At 34.6% G+C, this 19,645-nt stretch overlaps 1 protein-coding gene across 1 annotated transcript; it reads left to right on the forward strand.

Moving 5' to 3' along the window:
- The first annotated feature begins 64 nt into the window (after positions 1–64).
- Positions 65–14,021, forward strand: LOC106105151 (protein argonaute-3). Its single transcript, XM_013285382.1, has 17 exons — positions 65–221; positions 448–601; positions 895–988; positions 1,933–2,017; positions 2,327–2,450; positions 3,006–3,177; positions 3,530–3,657; positions 4,316–4,479; positions 5,071–5,268; positions 5,642–5,791; positions 6,597–6,774; positions 7,316–7,573; positions 8,297–8,524; positions 9,410–9,593; positions 10,071–10,236; positions 11,022–11,240; positions 11,760–14,021. The coding sequence occupies exons 2-17, from the start codon at positions 452–454 to the stop codon at positions 12,022–12,024; spliced, it is 2,763 nt and encodes a 920-aa protein (XP_013140836.1). The 5' UTR covers positions 65–221; positions 448–451; the 3' UTR covers positions 12,025–14,021.
- Positions 14,022–19,645: the final 5,624 nt, after the last annotated feature.

Raw genomic sequence — 19,645 nt, forward strand, 5'->3', positions numbered from 1 at the left:
ATTATCAAAATAGATTTAAGGTGCTCCGTTATATTGCAGTATTTTATCTTCGGATTTCCAAGTTAAATGTACTGAGATTGTGCACCCTGGGAAAAACGTTCTCGGTTAATTTAGCAATTCAAAAGTTTCCCTTTTCTTTTTCCATGTTGTTGTGAGAGTATTCGGAAGAAACTTTGATATTTTCTTTTTTCTTTGATTTGTACGAACTAAAATTAAGAAAGGTATGCTAACAATCGTTTTAAATGCAGATTTTAAAGTTAATCTTCAAAGAATAGTTCCAACTCGTGTTTTTAACTAGGTATAAAGAAAAACATAACTTTTTAAATGTCTTGTCGATACTAGAATTCCAGACTTCCAGTTCTAATATTTCCTGGAACTTGACAGAATACTCTTTGATATCGTATCCATTTATCCGCATTAGTGATTGTTAATTTACAAATGTTTTAGGACGATGGCGGACCAAAGTAGAGGCCGAGGTCGAGGGTTTGCATTATTTAAAGACTTCAAAAAGACTCTAACAGCTGATTCTCAGTCATCATGCCAATCCTCTACAAAGGAGATCCCTGGTCCAAGTGTACCTCCAAGTGTGCCATCAAGTATAGTAAGTGTACTTATAGAAAAATTTATGAGAATAGTACCAATAGTTTATGTTAAATGTTAATATCATATTAACAAACTACCTTCATTAAAATGTTTGTTTACTCATGTACAGCTTAAACAACTATAATAAATGATTACTCACTGAAATCTCTTCCAGATCTTCTTTTGGATATCATCAATCATGGATGTGCCATTCTATTGTACAATGTTGCATTATAGCAACATATCAATCTATCTTGAAGCTTCATGTAATGCTGAAGTTTCTATTATGTCTCGAATTATTAAAATTTTCAGGTAAGTGCTGCTACAGGCATGCCTTCAACAAGTATTGGGGGCAGAGGAAGGATTGCAGCTATGATGCTGTCAAAGATGCATCAACAAACTAGAGGTATTAAATATTACAATCTGAGATGGCTTAATGCAGAGGTTCCCAACCTTGTGCCCTCAGGCAGCATTGTGCATGCGGAAAGATTCATATGTGCTCGCCACTATTCAACACAGACTGATTTCTTAAACATTAATTAAATATGTGAATTATTATTATTGATTTGTTGGTTTTAACTTTGTTTTATTGTCTATTAATATTTTTGTCTATTATTTATTAATACATGATGTATAAAATAAAATAAATAATGGGAAAATGAGAAGTTTTGGAAGAAGTTGGGTGATTAAAAACATATGTCGCCTGCCATTCAACCAATATTTAAGAATGTACTCTAGAGTACAAAAAGGTTGGGAACCCCTGGATTAAGGTGTATGTGCTGTGTAGTGCCCCTCACCTACACGCGCATTTTTACAACTTGCCATACCTAGAATTGTGTTCCGGGCACCAAGAAGTTTAATTACTATAATAGAACTTTAAAAATTTTATTCATACAATACAATTTTATGAATGTTTGCTTACTTTAGTTGGTAAAAATAACTGGTTATATATTACTAAACGTTTTAATTTAGAAAACTGAACTTTTTCCAAAGGGACTCAAAACTAATGTAGAGAAGGCATAGTTGTCTCTTCACCTGAAACATTTTTTCACATAATCTCGCTAACACTATTAATAGATTCTCAAACCAAACATCAATATAATTAATTGCCAATAAGTGTCGTTATAATATTTAAATGGTTATATTTTATTTTTACGCACTTTATTTAATTTTTTTAATAATGAAAAATGGAGTTTATTATTATTTTGTACAAATGTTAAATGTCAACACAAGGATTTGAGGTGGCACTACACTTGATAATTGATATAGTACCTTTCAGAGAATGTAATAGTGAAAAAATGTTTACTATGTCTAGTTTATATTTTTCTTAAATGTCTTTGTATTTCACAGAAGTGCAGTTCTCGCCAGCATCAGATGTAAGCCCTTCAGCACCGACAGTAGGAGCTGGCAGGGGCATGAAGTTATTTCAGAATTTGTTAGTAAATTTATGCTCTTACTCTTACTAAAATACTACAATCTTATTGATAGTAATAAATTATGGGCCTATCCCACCACTGGCTGATAGAGGCTCAGGTAACATAAAAATGACGTCACTGTCAGATAAGGGCACAAAATTCGATATTTCCGTCACATATTTTATACATTGGATTGTTATCAGATTATTTACAGTTTGGTGGGACATGCCCTAAGAGTGGTTTTATCAATAGAAATACTTACGTGTTTGTTTCAGTATTTATCCGTAATTGATTTAACTTTTTTAATTGAAAATATCTTTTAATTACAGGAAAGCTCAAATGGCACAAAGTCAGCCACGTGTAGGTACGGAAGTAAAACAAATAACAGAGAAGATGGCGGAGAGTACGATATCATCTGTGCAATCATCAACTATACCAAAAAATAAATATTTTGTAAGTAGAATTTAAGTTAAAATAACTTGATATGCACATGAGTAGAACAAGGCAATTTGGGTTTCTAAAGTTGGTTGTAATTGATTTTCTTGCTATATCCTTTAATTTTTATGACATTAATTTTTTATATTTCATGTATACTTCTATACTATAGTATACTTCTATACTATAAGTTCTATAGTACTACTTCTTCATACTAATATTATAAATGCGAAGTTTAGATGGATGGATGGGTGATGTTAGGTAGAGTTTGTAGCCAAAACCGTTGAAATGATTCCTTTGGAATTTGACATAGATGTAGAGGATAATCTGGAAGAACACATAGGCTACTTGTGCATGTATTTCATCACGGATCATTTTATCACGGAGTCTCGGGAAAAAGCTAGTATACAATATTTTAAAGAGGAAAGATTTGTATTTTATATGTATTTGAGTTACGAGCAACCGATAGTTGGAAATATCTTTAAAAGTAACAGATTATTAAAATATAATCTTTTAAATTGAGGGTTATATCGCTATCAATTTGAATAAACTTTGTTTCTTTGATTATTTCAGAGAGAGATTAAAGAAACACCACCTGTTGTAAGAAAAGGAGAATCTGGAAGACCTTGTGAAGTAACTGCAAATTTTATCAGACTTAATTTTGAAGAGGATCACGTGTTTGAGTATGAAGTGCGGTACAACCCTGAGCAAGATTATAAGAGTCTATGTTTTAAACTTCTAAATGGTATGTTATCTATACTAATATTATAAAGAGGAAAGATTTGTGTTTTTGTATGTATTGAAATAACTCAAACTACTAAACATTCTCTCACCGTAAAATAATACTATCATTGTGTAACATAGTATTATTGGATGGATGGATGGATGCTTGTACTATGTATGTCAAAATCTGCTTAATGTCACTTGATGAATTTTGGCTTAGATGTAGAACATAGTTTGGAAAAACACATGGGCTTGTTATTAAGTTTGTTTTTAATTCCGCATGGACTAAGTCACGGGCAAAAGTTTGTCTAGAATATGTATCTAGTACATTAACTGTAATAACAGTATATTAAAAATATTTTTTTATTTTACAGAACACGATCAATATTTTAAAACTAGAACATTTGATGGCACCACATTATATGTTCCTCATATGCTGCCCGAAGAAGCTATGAACCTTGTTTCAACAAATCCATATGATAATAGCAAAGTTCAAGTCATTGTAAGTTTTTTATCTTCACTAGTATAATAAAGTGTAAAAACAGAATACTTTGTGGCGTATGATGTCAGCAATAACAGCATATTTTTGAATAATTGTCTCTTTAATAAAAAAGCCCTACTTACGACATGCTTTAGTCTATAAATTTTCACGCTATTAAACTTAGGCGATAAATAAGTTGGAAAAAAACCTTTATGTGGAAAAGGGACCATATACTACAAGCTACCAACATAAGGCAGCTAGGTTATTATGGTTTCGGTAATTGTTATCGAATGTCAAAGACCATCGTTGTCATTTGGGATTATTCCCAACCGTCACTCCGCTCTGTTCTCACATGGGAAAAGACAACAATAAAAGTTTCATCCGTCCCACCATTTGCAACGAGGGGACGGTTGGAACGTATTTTATTTTTTAATAGTTCCATCTGTCACCTTATTGGTGATAATGGGACTAAAATGTGAGACGGATGGAACTTTTAATTCTCACCTGTCCCCACGTAGGGACAGAGTGTAATAAAACCGAGCTAATGTTAGCTCGGTTTTATTACACGAATCTTAACGTTTGGAATCCACCATTCTTTACATCTGAAACAAACAAGATTTGCATCTAAATGCGAAGTCAACAGTATATTGTGTAAAATTGTTATTTTGTTACATTTCAGATAAATTTCCGTCGCACTCGTCGTTTGAGTGAAATGATTCACATATACAATGTGCTGTTCAAACATATAATGAAGGATTTACAACTGGTGAGGTTCGGACGGCAGTACTTCAGTGAACACAGCGCTATACAAATACCACAACATAAGCTAGAAGTGTGGCCCGGGTGAGATTATTTAATTTTACCAGTAATCTTCTGAAACTCGCCAAAACAGCAAAGAAATCGGTGCGAATATACGCATATGTACATTGCCTATCTTTTAAATACTGGGGATTAGAAGATATTTGTATGTTCCCCTACTAAATCCACTTTCTCGTTCTCTTTCTTTTTCCAACCTTCCTAAAGGAAAGTCTGGTATTTTTTGTAATAGTAATAATAGTATAGGTTGCTTATGGTAGAGGAATTTATAATTTTTAGAAATTTGTATTTTTGCATACAATCCATGTAAAAACCAAATTTTGCCACTTTTAATACTAATACATGTAGAAAAAAATGGGATTGTTATATTTACAAGCTATGAATTTATAATATAAATATATTGAGAAGCTTTACCGATAGCCTTATTATGTCACGCGTTAACTAAACTGCCCTTTTAGACGAAGTAACTTTCGATTAGCGTCAGACACAGACGTAGAGGATAGTCTAGAAGAATAGGCTACTCACTCTTAAATTCCACGCGAACCGAGTCGCGGGCTAAAGCTAATTAAAATATCTCACGAAATATTGAGCATTTTAATCATTTTTTAAATTCTTTAGATATGTAACAGCAGTGGATGAATACGAAGGAGGTCTAATGTTGACGTTGGACTCCACTCACCGAGTACTACGAACGCAGACAGTGATTTCTCTCATAAAGGAGACGGTGCAGTGCGAAGGTGCCAACTGGAAGCGAGCGTTGACAGACAAACTTGTTGGCAGCTCCGTTATGACTACATATAATAAGAAAATGTTTCGGTGAGTGTACAAGATATGTACAGTCAGCTTCATTTAGTTTCGACACTATGTTCCTGTCCCACCAAATTGTAAATTGTTTGATAATCATCCAATATGTCAAATGTTACCTTATTGGACATTGACGTCATTTTACATTTATGCAGTTGACTGTACTTTAATTGATTAACCTGTAATTCACACGTTTGTTTAAAATATAAATACAAATCTTTTAAGAATATGTAAATGAAAAAATTACTCAAGTATGTTCTTGATTGTTTAAATTAGCTTATTTCTAGTTAAATGCGAAAACTCGAAATATTTTTACTATAAACGTGTAATTGGGTACCTCATTCGATCTTTTTTAAAATCGTGAATTTAGTTTTTTTTTTTTCAGTGTTGACAGTATAGACGATACAATGACGCCGCGGTCTACATTCCAAAAGACAGAAAACGATAAATCTTCTGAGATCTCTTTTATCGATTACTATAAGAATAATTATGGAATTCATATCATGGATTGGGAACAACCGCTTCTTATATCAAGGTATGTTTTGGATCGCATTTTGCAAGACTACTCATGTTTAATTAAGTTTTGACGTAGGTTTAATTTAGAATGTGTTTGAAACACTGTCTTTTTTAATTAATTAGACAAAAACAAATATGTAAATGAACAATTTTAAAGCAGTACAAAAACCATAGGGTTTAGGTGTACCTCTCGGTTCCTTAGTTGATAATTTAATTAGCTTTCATCTGCGGATCCGTCAGCTTGGATTAAGTATAAAAAGTAAATAACTTATGTCTTCTTCTAGTTTATACTTCATCTATGTCACATTTCATTGAAATCCGTTCACCAGTTTAGGCAACAAACTCTAACAAACATCCATCAATATATATCTTCGCATTTATAACATTAGTAAGATAACAAAATATTGTTATAACACTTGTATCTCTTTTAAGAAATTAAGACTGAATGTGTCTACAAAAATTTTAGAAAGCGCTAAGAAAGTATGGACTGATTGTGTTGTAAACATTAAATAAATATTAAGTGACTGTCCCACCAATTTCTAAATTGTCTGATAACAATCCAACGCGTAAAATATGTGATGGGAACATCAGATCTTGTTACCTTATCTGTGACGTCATTTTTATGCAATCTGAGCTTCTATCAGCCAGCGGCTGGTCAGGCCTTTTAGTCCCACTATCCCCGATAAGGTGACAGATGGAACCGTTATGAAATAAAATAAGTTCCAACCGTCCCCACGTCGCAAAAGGTGGGACAGATGAAACTTTTTATTCTCATCTGTCTCCACGTGGGGACAGAGCGGGGTGACGGTTAATAATCTGTCCAGGGCCACGAAGCGTCTACCGGGCAGCGAGAAGACGACGGACTTCATGATCTGCCTGGTGCCGGAGCTGTGCCAGCTGACGGGGCTGACGGACGACCAGCGCAACAACTTCAGGCTGATGAAGGATGTCGCCACCTACACGCGCATCACACCCAACCAACGACACTCTGCCTTCAAAAAGGTAATTATACAAGCTTAAGGTACTATACATATTTCATTTTAGTTATATGAATTTCTTCACACATGTAGGATTCAATTTTTAATGTCTAGTTTAAAGACATTATAATTATAACGCGTAATTAACTTAACTCTCAGAGCCAGAGCCACTGATTCCGTCTGAATGACATTAACAGATTGACAGCTGTCAGATAGGGATAGGGCGTGTATGCCGATATTTTAGTGTTATATCATTTACTTCTTAACACTAGGTAATGAGTGTTTTTTCAATTTAACATGCCAGGTGTAAAAAAATGTAGGAAGGGTATGATTAATTTTTAAACTTGCAAAAAAAAGTATTTTGCTACTTCTTATTGACTATAGTTTTAGAGAGATCCAGAATAAACGTGCGTGAAATTAGTCTAGTTGATATCTGCAATTTATGACATTTATGAAATGTCGTATCTAGCGTGATGTAAACAAAAACATTACAAAGTGTTAAGATAAATCCTAACTCTTAAATATTCATGTAATTCCTTCATTTGAACTTTTATTTCCATACACAGTATATCCAAAATGTGATGTCAAACGAAATGGCAAAGAACCGTTTAACGGGGTGGGGGTTGAGCATAGCTGCCGAGACAGTGGACTTAACTGCCCGCACGCTGCCGCCGGAGCCGCTGTACTTCGGCAACAACGTCAAAGTGGCCGGCAAAGACAACGCCGACTGGAATGGAGAGGTGGCCAGGAACGCTGTCATGCAAGCTGTCGATATACTGCGATGGGTGGTGCTCTTCACTGATAGAGATAAAAATGTCACTACTGTAAGTGTTTTTTGTCTTTGTTTCGGCTTTCATCCACGACTTAATCTGGTTGAAGTTAAAAAAAAATACCTTATTTATTCTTTCAAACTATCCTCTACAGAGAGATGGATAGATCTTTATTAGAGTTTGCAGTCTAAACTGCTGAATGGGCCTTCCAAATTTGGCATATATGTAGAACATTGTATGGAAGAACAGACAAGCTACTTTTTTCCCGGACCGAGTCGCGGGCGAAAACTAGTTGTTTATATGTAAAACTTTCAATTTCAAATGTTATTTTAATGCACAAATGAAAATGAAGGTCTACCATTGGGTACCAATTAGTGTTACTATAGAAATATTCTTTGCTGCTATTGTCTTGGAAGTTTTTGTCTCTTTCTCACATGACTTTTTCCAATTTATTTACCCCTTAAATTAAATAACGCGATAAATATCTTATATCTTATCGTAAGTGTAAGGATTTTTGTTAAGATAATATTCAAAAATATGCTGCGATTACTGATATCCTATATAACAACAAAATAAAGGAGTTTATATTTTGTATCATTAGTAGTAGTAGTATCAGTTCTGTTTTAGAATTCGCTGAAAACCGGCGCTTCGGTGTACACCGCACATGCTGAATGAAATCCTTTTGTTTTTTTTTTAATAAACGGATTTCTTTCTTAGAAAGAATCTAACTCTTGATATTTTAATCTTGCCATTTAACATATAAAAAAATGTTTCCAGGACTTTATAGATACTTTAAAGCGTTGCGCCCCTCCTATGGGCGTGAACGTGTCGTCGCCGCAGCTGGTGCGACTGCCCAACGACCGCACCGACACGTACGTGGCCGCGCTACGGAAGTTCTCCATAGACAATCTGCAGCTGGTGGTCGCTGTCTGCCCCACGGCGCGCGACGACAGGTACTCGGCCATTAAGAGGATATGCTGTGTTGATAGTCCTGTACCTTCGCAGGTGAGTTCTAAAACTTACTCTTATTATGTAGTAAGCTTATTTAAAAATATGTGTCCACAGTAATATGAGAAGTTTAAAAGTAGCCCCAGTGGTAGAGAAGGTAAGGAGTAAAAGGTTAGCATGGTATGGGCCTGTAATGAGGAGGGATAAATCGCATGTTACAAGGATGTTAATTATGAGTCTGGTATTACACCGGTAGAGGTAGACCTAGAAAGAGATGGATGGATTGCGTGAAAGGTGACATGATCAAAAAGGGAGTGATGACTGAGATTACGTATGATAGTTATGTGGAGGACAAAAACCTGTTGCGCCCCTACGGGAGTAAGATAAGAAGGATGATGATGATGTGTTCACAAATAAAAAAAACAGATGGTACATAACACAGCGTTTAAACACATGAAATCTAACCATTGAGTAAACCATTTCCATTCCTCTCATGTATCTCCACTTAACTACAAACTCTTATTATCGTTGTAACCAAAAGTTTAGATGGATCCTTGTTACTACGTGATAGGACGGTTTAACGTATCTCCCTGAAATTTGGCGTAGATGTTATTTATAGATATGCAGGACGTAATCTGGAAGATCCCATGCCTTTTTCAATATTTCTCTGTGCTGGTTCAAGTAAAATTGGGTTATGTTAATGTATGCATATCTGTTTTGAGAATTTGAGTAGATGAATGTATTTAGAACAATAAATAAAGCTCTTACGGTCAAATATTGAAACTACATTTAAATATGATGTCTGTTAAGTTTTTAACGGCGCTGACAAAGACTATTGTTAAGGTTAGTTTCAGTATTCGGCTGTAAATATAATTAATTTTCAAAGGGTGTAAAATATTTCTATAATGTAATTATTGAAACATTGAAATAAAATAACCGTAGGTGGTGAATGCGCGTACGATAATGAACAGTCAGAAGATCCGTTCGATAACTCAGAAGATCCTGCTGCAAATGAACTGCAAGCTGGGCGGCACGCTGTGGTCCATCAGCGTGCCGCTCAAGTCCGCCATGGTCATTGGCATCGACTCCTACCATGACGCTAGTAGGAAGAAAAGAAGTGTTTGTGGTAAGTCGCTTAATGTAATATTTATAGGAGAAAATCAATAGCTTTATTCTAATTGATCCGACATGGATACAAGCCACAACCACGGTACTGCAAATGTCTTTAATTATTTTTTACTAGAGGTAGCTTATGTAAGGTAAATTCGATCAAAAAACAAAAGACTCTTCATATAAAAATAGCTTTGTATTTGTTGATATTAATTTAACAGTGTCAAATTTAACTTTCATCAATAACGGAATTAAAAAAAAAAGATTTCGCTCAACTTATAACTATAAGGGTCTATTTTGTTTTTGTTTGTCTTTATTCGCCTTTAGTACAATATATTTGCTCATTTGCTTTACAAAAATATTTGTAAATAAATCTTTTCTAATAATTAAATATTTAAATGTAACATGTAATTATTATTTGTGCATTAACACTGTTGGTTTTATTTTCTTAACAGCTTATCACGATATTAAGTGTTCTTTATATATTTTCCAGCATTCGTAGCATCTTACAATCAAATGATGACACACTGGTACTCCAAAGTGGTGTTACAAGAGCGAGGGCAGGAGATCGTTGACAGCCTCAAGTCCTGCTTCGTGGATGCATTGAAACATTACCTACGTGTTAATGGCAGATTACCCGACAGAATTATCATTTACAGGTAAGAAAATTAAATTAAAAATTCTTTCGTAACGGCAGGATGGGTCATACTGGAAGGATTGAATATTTTTCCGATTACTACTCTGAAGTGGGAGCAATTCCGCGTACAGACTGATAAGTGTGGTTCCAAAGTCCCAACTTTAGTCCTCTTCCCTTGCTTTTTTACTGTTTTAGAAAGGGAGCGTAGATCTGACGTTGGAGGAGACGCATAGGAAGGGGAAATATCCTCTCTATCCTCTTCGTGCGTTTCTTCCAACATCGATTAAGGGTAGGCGACGCACCGTCTATGGGCAGCGGTCGCTTCGTTATTTTGGAGGATTCAAGTAGCCGCTTGCTCGTTTTTTTTTATAACATAAGGTGGCAAACGAGCAAGCGGCCACCTTAAACCGCCAAAATGCCGAAGCGACCGCTGCCCATAGACATCGGCAATTGCAGATGCGTTGCCTACCCTTATACGATGGAGGAGGAGACGCACATGAAGTGGTTATTTCCCCTTCCTATGCATCTCCTTCACCGTCAAATCCACTTCCTCTTCCCAACCTCTCTTTACAAGAAAGGGGTGGTAAAGAGAAAGGGACTTAAATTAGGCCTCCGGCACCACACTCATCAAACGAACACGGAATTGCTTCCATTTGACGCCTGTCTTCTGTGTGGTCGTGGTATTATTGGGGGCGTGCCGGCCCTGCACTGCTAACATGTTAAAGCGGGCAGTACCACTGATAAAAGTGTTTGACACCTTATGATATAAACAAAATAGTATTTTAATATGTATTATTGTAATTCCAGAGACGGAGTCGGTGACGGTCAGCTGAAACTGCTGCAAGACTACGAGATCCCTCAGATGCAGATCTGCTTCTCCGTGCTGGGCGCGGCGTACCAGCCCGCGCTCACATACATCGTGGTGCAGAAACGCATCAACACCAGGATATTCATGAAAACGAGGAATGGCTTCGAAAACCCCAACCCCGGGACTGTGCTGGATCACTGTATTACAAGAAGGGACTGGTGAGTTTTTATTTTTTATCATTAGTACTTTATTTACCCCTAGGTTTAATAGCGTGAAAATATATAGCTTAAAGTGTGTAAGTGTAGAGGTTTTTATTAAAGAAACAATCATTTAAAAATATGCTGTGATTGCTGACATCCTACTAACTAAGTACTGTGTTTATGCTTTTTTATATTAGTATAGATAAATAGATTCTAGTAATGTAATCTATTCGCTATAAACCATTATATATGAGAAAAAAATGACATTTTTGAGATAGTTAAAAACTTCACAAAAATTGATTCTTTTAATAACTTGACTTATATTGGGGAATCTTGAATTTTCACACGACAAAACACGAATAAACTAACTAAATACTTTTATGAAAACTGTTTGACTATTTTGTGGTTTATGGTTCACATTGAGTTACCAAATCACTTTTTAAGTGCTTTGATTAGTTCCTTATTTTTCCATAACAGCAAAAGTTTTAATATTCCCGTTCATTGTAGTACGAATAAAATTTATCACTACCATTACAGGTACGATTTCCTGATCGTGTCGCAGAAAGTGAACCAAGGTACAGTGACGCCCACACACTACGTGGTAATCCACGACTCCAGCGGCATGACAGCAGACCAGTGCCAGCGGCTGACCTACAAGCTGTGCCACCTGTACTACAACTGGCCCGGCACCGTGCGCGTGCCAGCGCCGTGCCAGTACGCTCACAAGCTGGCTTACCTCGTCGGACAGAGTATACATCAGCCGCCGTCGGACGCGCTCACCGATAAGCTATTCTTTTTGTAATTCGCACTTTTGTTATTGACTGTACTAAATGTATCTAGCTTTGATACAAGTACAGTTATAGAGAAAATAGTTAATGATTGTCGCCAGACAAAAAATACGTCGTAGGATATTTTCACCGAAAAGTTATTCTTATTGTAGATGGTACTTTTGTTACTAGCTGTACTAAATGTATCTATCTCTAAGTAGCAAGTACAGTTATAAAGAAAACAAAAATTTATTGTCGCCAGACAAAAAATGCGTCGTCGGACACTTTCACCGTCAGGTTGTTCTTGTTGTATATGGCAATTTTGTTATGGACTGTACCAAATGTATCTAATTTTGATTCACAAGTACAGTTACAAAATATATATAGTTACTGATTGTATTCGGACAGAAAATATATCAGCTGTTGTACTCCCTTACTGTTATTGTAGATGGCACTTTTGTTATTGACTGTACTAAATGTATCTAACTCCAAGTAATAAGTACAGTTACAAATAAAGTAGTCGGACAGAAAATGCAACGGCTGTCTACGGATACTCTTGCCGACAAACTCTTCTTGTAAATCATACTTTTGTTGTTGACTGTACTAAATGTTCTATGTCTAAGTCGCAAGTACAGTTACAAAGAAAGTAGTTATTCATTGTTTTCGGACAGAAAATACATCAGCTGTCGTCGGATCTTATAGATTGCACTTTTGTTATTGGCTGTACCAAATGTATCTTGCTCCAAATTACAAGTACAGTTACAAAGAAAATAATTATTATGTCGAATGTACATAAGCTATTTTCGAACACGATCACGACAAGCTTTTCTTTTAGATTGCACTTTTGCTATTGACTGTACCTAACGTGTATCAATTTCTCGGTAGTAGTTCCAGAAATACACTCACAAGTACAGTTAGGAAAAAAATATGTAACTATTGTGTCACCTACACTTATATCTTACTTTTGTCCGCGACTGTCTCAATTGTATGTCACTCAAAGTCGCAAGTACTGTTATGTAATTATAAAATAAGTACAGTCGGAAATAAAATACTTATCTAAATATTACAATTGTGACAATAGTAAATGTAAATAACTGATACTAAAGAAATGATGCGGCTGATTTTATAATTATAAGTTAATCATAGATTTGACCGAAAAAAACAATCACGCAATAATTCTTATATCGTTTGATTTCTCAAATCATTTTGATATTAAAATGAATATAAAGTTCTCCAACATTTTAAGATCATTTTAGTTAATAATTATTTGTATAAGTTATCCTATTAGGTATAAAAAGTTTAAAGCAGCGATTTCTAAACTTAACTAACTATGAGAATGCCCTAAAACATATATAAACTTTAGTTAAAAGTTTTTTCATGGTGTAAGGTGGCAAACGAGCAAACAGGAAAAGGATTTTCACTTTTCCTGTCTATCCCCTCCCCTGTCGAATCCACTTTCTTTTTAGCCATTGCTCGGCTTTTTGGTTAGAGTTTAATGCTGTTATATTTTGAATATTAAATTGATTTATTGTTTTACCCCAAACAAAAATCCTGTACATTCAGTTTTAATGTGAAAATGGAATTGGTTTTATTTAATTTTTTTTTTTGATTTAACGGAAAAATATTTTAGTTATTTGCCACTCAAGAGTTTAGGAATCACTGTTCTGTTGTATGAGCTTTCTAAAGACGTACTTTATTTACATGTATATTTTACATAAGAAATCTATAATTATAGATAGAAGCAGCAAAACTTCTGAATCTCAGAATTATAAAAACCTCTCCGAATTAAAAAAAAAATGTGTATTTTTTTTGTAATCAAATTTTTTAGCTGAAATTTGACATGTTTATAGACGGGAATATTCTTATTTCTAAAGCAGTATACTAGTATAATAAAGTAGTACTTAATTTATTAAGAAATTGTATTAAATCCTAACTAACTTGACCTCCGAGAGAACTTATTTATCATAATTTCATAAGAACAATATAAATGTTAACCACTAACTGTTGCTCGCAACTTCGCTCGCATGAAATTGAAAAATCATACTTCATACTAATATTATGAATGCGAAAGTTTAGATGGATGTTTGTTAGAGTTTGTAGCCTAAACGGCTGAACGGATTTCAATAAAATTTAGTACAGTGATATGCTAAAAAAAATCGGTGTTAGGAGTATTCCAATATATTATGTTTGCGTTGATTTATAAATGTTGAATAGGTTACTAGGACCGTGCCAAACCAGCAGTATCTGCCTACCCTTCTGTTGTAAGCGTTAGTGTATATGTAAATGTTGATATGGAGGAAACTTATATGTCACGAATTAATAAGGGTAATTGTGACAGTTTTATATATCTTAGAAAATGTTGTATACAATTGAAATAGGTGTAAAAAATTGTATTTTTTATTTTTAAGATGACTAAAATTGTAGAATTAAAAATATTGATTCATTTTTGTTACATTTTTTGGTAGTTCAAGGGTTTTAGCACTTGACTTGTATTCTACAGGTCTTGAGTTCGAATCCCGCCATGTACCAATGTGATTGTCGAATTTCATATGTACATAATTTACCCGACGTTCTTACGGTGAAGGAAAACATCGTGATGCACATATTGGTGAAGAAATTCAAAGATATGTGAAGTCAACCCGCAGTGGGCCAGCGTATTTGACTATGGCTTAGTCACCCCTTATTAGGCTCCGAGCCCCTCGGTGGGGACGTATAGTGACGATGATGATTCATTAAGAAACGAAGTAGGTATTTTCTTTTTACTTAAAACTACTATAGTAGATTAGGAGATATTTTTGGAGCAATCTCTATTGTACATAATTTCTATTTTCGAAGTATACCTGATACTATGAACTAGTGTTATCTGAAACTGTTTATGTTCAAGTATTAAGATCAAATCTAAAGTTATGTTTTATATTATAAGATTCTGTAGACACTGAGTTATTTACTCTAATGGTTGTTTAAGTAGTCTCTTAGTGTGGATATCTCAATAAATCCACGCTAATGTGAATAATTTAAATATCTTCACGGTTGGATATATCTCCGATTGCAAATAAACACAAGGTTGTATATAATAATAAGGTGAGTACACACTATTTACGTATGCTCGAAATTGATACAGTCCCCTAAAGCGTTTGCGGTAACGTGTCGTTCGCGAATCATAATTCAGTCGACCGCGGCAAAAGAAAAAAAATACACTAGCTACACTAGCTTTCAACCGCGACTCCATCTTGCGTGGATTAAAAAAACAAAAGTAAGTAGTATATGCAGTTGTTCCAGACTATGCTCTACATCTATGCCAAATGTTTCTTATAGGATTTTAAGAAGTTTGTGATACAGGATATTAGAGAATAGTATTCCTGGCTCTTATTTGTACATATTAGTTTACAAAATAAATATTAAACATTACTAGTTCCACGAAATAACGTATTCGCGATACAAGAAAGTGAAAATTGAATCTCGATATTGTTCCATACAATGCAAAAGTGTGCGTCCTTAGTGTGTAGCCACCTTTATAATTAAATGTTTCGGTTATGTTTGATATTTGATCTACTATAGTAGATATATAAGTTTTAATTAAGAGTTGTTTCTAAGTTGTAATGTTGATTTAATTTGTAATACTTATGGATGAAGGTAAATTTCGTCCATGGTTTAATCATTTTTTTTTGTTATTAGCCTAATATTGGCCATATTATTGTAAGAACATTTGATTAAATTTCTTGATGTTTGTTTTTATTGTTTTATTCCCAATTGCAAGAAATTCATTTACAAAGACCAGATTGAATAATGCGTATTTTGGCGAAAACCTATTTCTATAGGGATCCTTATATCTTTCGGATTTCAGATAAATAAAAAAGTTATCTCAATTATTTTAACATCGTAAGTGAAATTAAATTAACGTTTCTAACATATTCTGTTATAACAATTTTATTAAGTTCGTTGATTGCGACATGTTGCCTTCAATTTCAACATCAAAGCAGTTTTAATATGTTTAAAACTGCAATATCGGTCTAGACATGTGCGTTTAATTAAACGCTTGTTAGTAAATTGTCATCGACCTAGATTAAAATAAAATGTTTCGCCTTTGAATAAATTAAAACAGCCAAAAAAAAAAAATAATTTTGCAGAATTAAAGTCAAATTTACATTCCTTCTTCGATTTATATTTATGCTTGGAATTTCCTCTCAAAATGATAGATGGTATTGACTAAATAGTCGCACAAGTGTTTAGTCGCGCTTTGATTTATATGAACTTATATGGAGGTGCGCTCACTGTCGATTTTTAGCTGCGCAACTAAACAATTGGCTGCGAAATAATAGACAATCGCACAAGTTCTGCGATTTTGTTTTTATGTAATATATTCAATAAAAAAAAAAGTTTAGTCAAAGGTGTGCGGTGCACCCAGCGATCAATTTAAAATTATTTGCCCCAATAACACGGAATAGAGTTCCCTGGAGGCGTTTGTTTGACAGGAAGCAGGCTGATCATGCGTTCAGAACTATCTGAATAATACCAAGAAACTTTCGTATGAAAATGTGTAACAAAATGTATTATCGAAGTACATTGCTTCTTTATTTCTCAAGATTTCATTCTACTGTAGTAAACACGGCGATGGATCAATTTTACATAACTTAACGTTATAGTAAAGGGTTATAATATAGGGCGAAGAGATCTTGAGGTGCGGTGTCGTAATTTGAAGTCTGTGGGAAATTGTGTTAATTTAAATGGTTACTTGAAGATCAGACGTTTACTTTAATTTATTAACAGATAATGTAACTTTAAAATAATCCGTATTAATATGATGAAGAGGAATCATTTGTATTTTGGTATGTACTGAAATAACTCCAAAACTACTCGACCGATTTCAAAAATAAAATTACAATAAAATTCTACGTTGGCACCGAGTAACATAGGCTATGTTTTTTACTTTCTTTTCAATTTTAGGCATGCAAAATCGCGAACAACAGATAGTAACTGGTAAAATCAATCATGATAGATTTCATAATAAGCAGTAGATAAGGAAGATCAAGAAAATTTCACTAAAATTGCTTATCTTTACCTAAAGCCATTATTTACTTTATTTTACACCTTATATATCAAAACGATAGCCAATAAGTGTCCATATCAGGCACATAGATTGAAAGATATAAAAGATTTTTATCAGCGGTCTAATTATCACCAAAACTTTAACGCAAACATTAATTTCCCTCCAACGTATTTGAAAATGACTCTTAAAACGTAGCATTAAGCTCTAAAATAATTTATTCAATTGATAAAGTAAGTTTGTTGGTCTATACAAATATTCGTCACGGTCGCAGGCGAGCGGATGTTTAAAAAAAAAACGGAATCGATGAGCGCCCTGTGAGGGCTAATTAAGATATGTAACCGATATGAGACAACCCACTGTTGTTTCGATCGCTATTGTCCCTTTTGTGGTCCCGGGATCAAGCCATTTAGACGTGAGGTACAGAATAAGGACGCAGTTGTATTTCCAGATGAAATTTAAAACAGGTTCTAATTCTTCGTAAATAATTAAGCATACAATAGCAAATGGTATATACTGATTACAGCATAATTGTTAATGAAAAGTTTGAATAGCAAATAAAAATGATGTCACTGTCAGATAAGGGAACAAAATTCGATATTTCCGCCACATATTTTACACGTTGAATTGTTTTCAAACAATTAACAATTTAGTAAGAGAGACCATTAGATTGATATCGAATTAATTGAATCTCTTGCGCATTATTAATATAATTTTAAAATTGATGTGTCCGAGGTTTATAGGCTTATATCTCGTCCCACGAAATCCTCAAGCATTGGCAACTACCAGAAAAATTTCCGAACCGGGCATGGGCGGAGGCTATCGTATAAATATTTAGTTACTTTTTTCTCTAATTGAAAGTGTCGAACACCGTACGCGTGGGTTGACGATACGAATTATAGACCATTGTTACCAATTGGACGGGTTGTGTGGAATTCGTTTTTTGTTTTAATTTGACCGGCAAAGTAATGCGGATATTAATAATAATATCAAAATAAGTTTTATCTTAATTTATTATGAGTCCTCGAACCGTTGCATTCAATGTTAGTGATGCAAAGAAGTTACGAATATCGTAACTTCCTCCGTACCTTTAATATAGGAGTGTTCGGAACCGTTGAACATTTTTAAACAATGTCTCATTTCGTAACATTCGTCATCCGAAAGTTCCGAGTACAGTCAATAAGTTAATTTAAACATGTATTCAGCAAAGGCGAGCGATATGCGGGCTCGAGCAATAACATGCTTATTATTAAATCATGAAGAGTTTTTACAATATACCGACTAGGCGTGTGCCTGAGCGACTCCGTAAATACCGCATTTGCATCCCGGGCCGAGGCCGCCGCAGAAACCAACTCAATCGATCGCTAAAAAAAATTCATCGCATTATACTCGCCGCGTACCTACAAAGGTCACAATAGAAAACGTTCCAACTCCCTTAAAACCGCAAGGGAACATCAACTTTAACTTAAAGCGTTAAGGACCTATCTTGCGTTTGTTGTGTATCGTATAAGCTCTCATAAATTGTTAAGATGTGACTACAATAATACGTGCACTGGGCCGGCGCGCGCGCAGTCTGATCTGACCACTACTGTGCATTTCCCACGGGCTGCGTGCTCCTCTGTCTCTGTCTGTCGGCATAGCTGCGTCTCGCTCGCACTTGATGGACTGGCTCTTGCGTTAAACGAAGCACACCCACACACGGTGTGTTTGGATGGTCGCGGGCACACCGGCATAGATTAGGCACGTCGGCCGCCAGATCGCTTGTACCAACTTTGTTCTCGATGTTACGATAAAGTCATGAGCCAAATCCAACATGAACATTTGAATAGTGAACTGTGTTATGGATTTTCGCATAACATAAAGGCGTTTAAAAATATGAAAATACTTCTAAAAATATAGATTGGGAAACAAATTGACGTAGACGTTGATCTTAGCTTAGTATCGACCACAAGTAAAGGTTACATTCAAAGTAACGTATATAGATTTTTTCGAAATACTTCAACTTAAGGAAGCAATCGGGCGCAATATTCAAAGCATAGCGATCATAGAAATTTACATTCATAAGTGTAAATTATAAAGCCCGTAAAACTTTAATATTAACTGTACAGTGCGACTGTTCCGTTAAAACTGTTGCGTGTAGACTAAACTTCTGCAGTTTAATTAAGTTGGAAAACAAAATTCTTTATTCAGCCTAAAACTAAAGGGAAATTTCATTTGTAGATGCGCCGAACATACAAAAAAAAATTTTATCTGTTTGGGAACAATATGTTCATGAAACTATAGGTATCTAATTTGAACACTGATTTATTATTATCTAGTTGTGTCTCTGATTAATGTTTTAATGAACTGTTCTTTAGTGAAAGTGAAGTATTAATAAGAAATGATTGATGTATAAAAGTGGTTGCTTGTTTGAAGCTGGTTTAAATTGGCAGCCGCTTAATTAGATTAATGAATGTTTAACCGATCTTTACTAGACATGCTGCCGTTCGTTTAGTGTTCACTAAGGAGTGCCTTAGTTTAAATTTAATATGATAAATACTACACTACACTCTGCGAATGTTTATATCGCAAATGAACTGTTCTAAGTACGCCAGTCATTAGGTACAAATACT

The sequence above is a fragment of the Papilio polytes genome, unplaced genomic scaffold (assembly GCF_000836215.1).
Source record: "Papilio polytes unplaced genomic scaffold, Ppol_1.0 DF823177.1, whole genome shotgun sequence".
Lineage (NCBI taxonomy): Eukaryota > Metazoa > Arthropoda > Insecta > Lepidoptera > Papilionidae > Papilio > Papilio polytes.

Bases quoted from the DNA above. Each gene is read 5' to 3' on its own strand.
- LOC106105151 (XM_013285382.1), top strand. From the start codon at position 452: ATGGCGGACCAAAGTAGAGGCCGAGGTCGAGGGTTTGCATTATTTAAA. The intron at 2,451-3,005 runs GTAAGTAGAATT...TGATTATTTCAG, and splicing joins TACCAAAAAATAAATATTTT to AGAGAGATTAAAGAAACACC. The intron at 5,792-6,596 runs GTATGTTTTGGA...TAATCTGTCCAG, and splicing joins CAACCGCTTCTTATATCAAG to GGCCACGAAGCGTCTACCGG.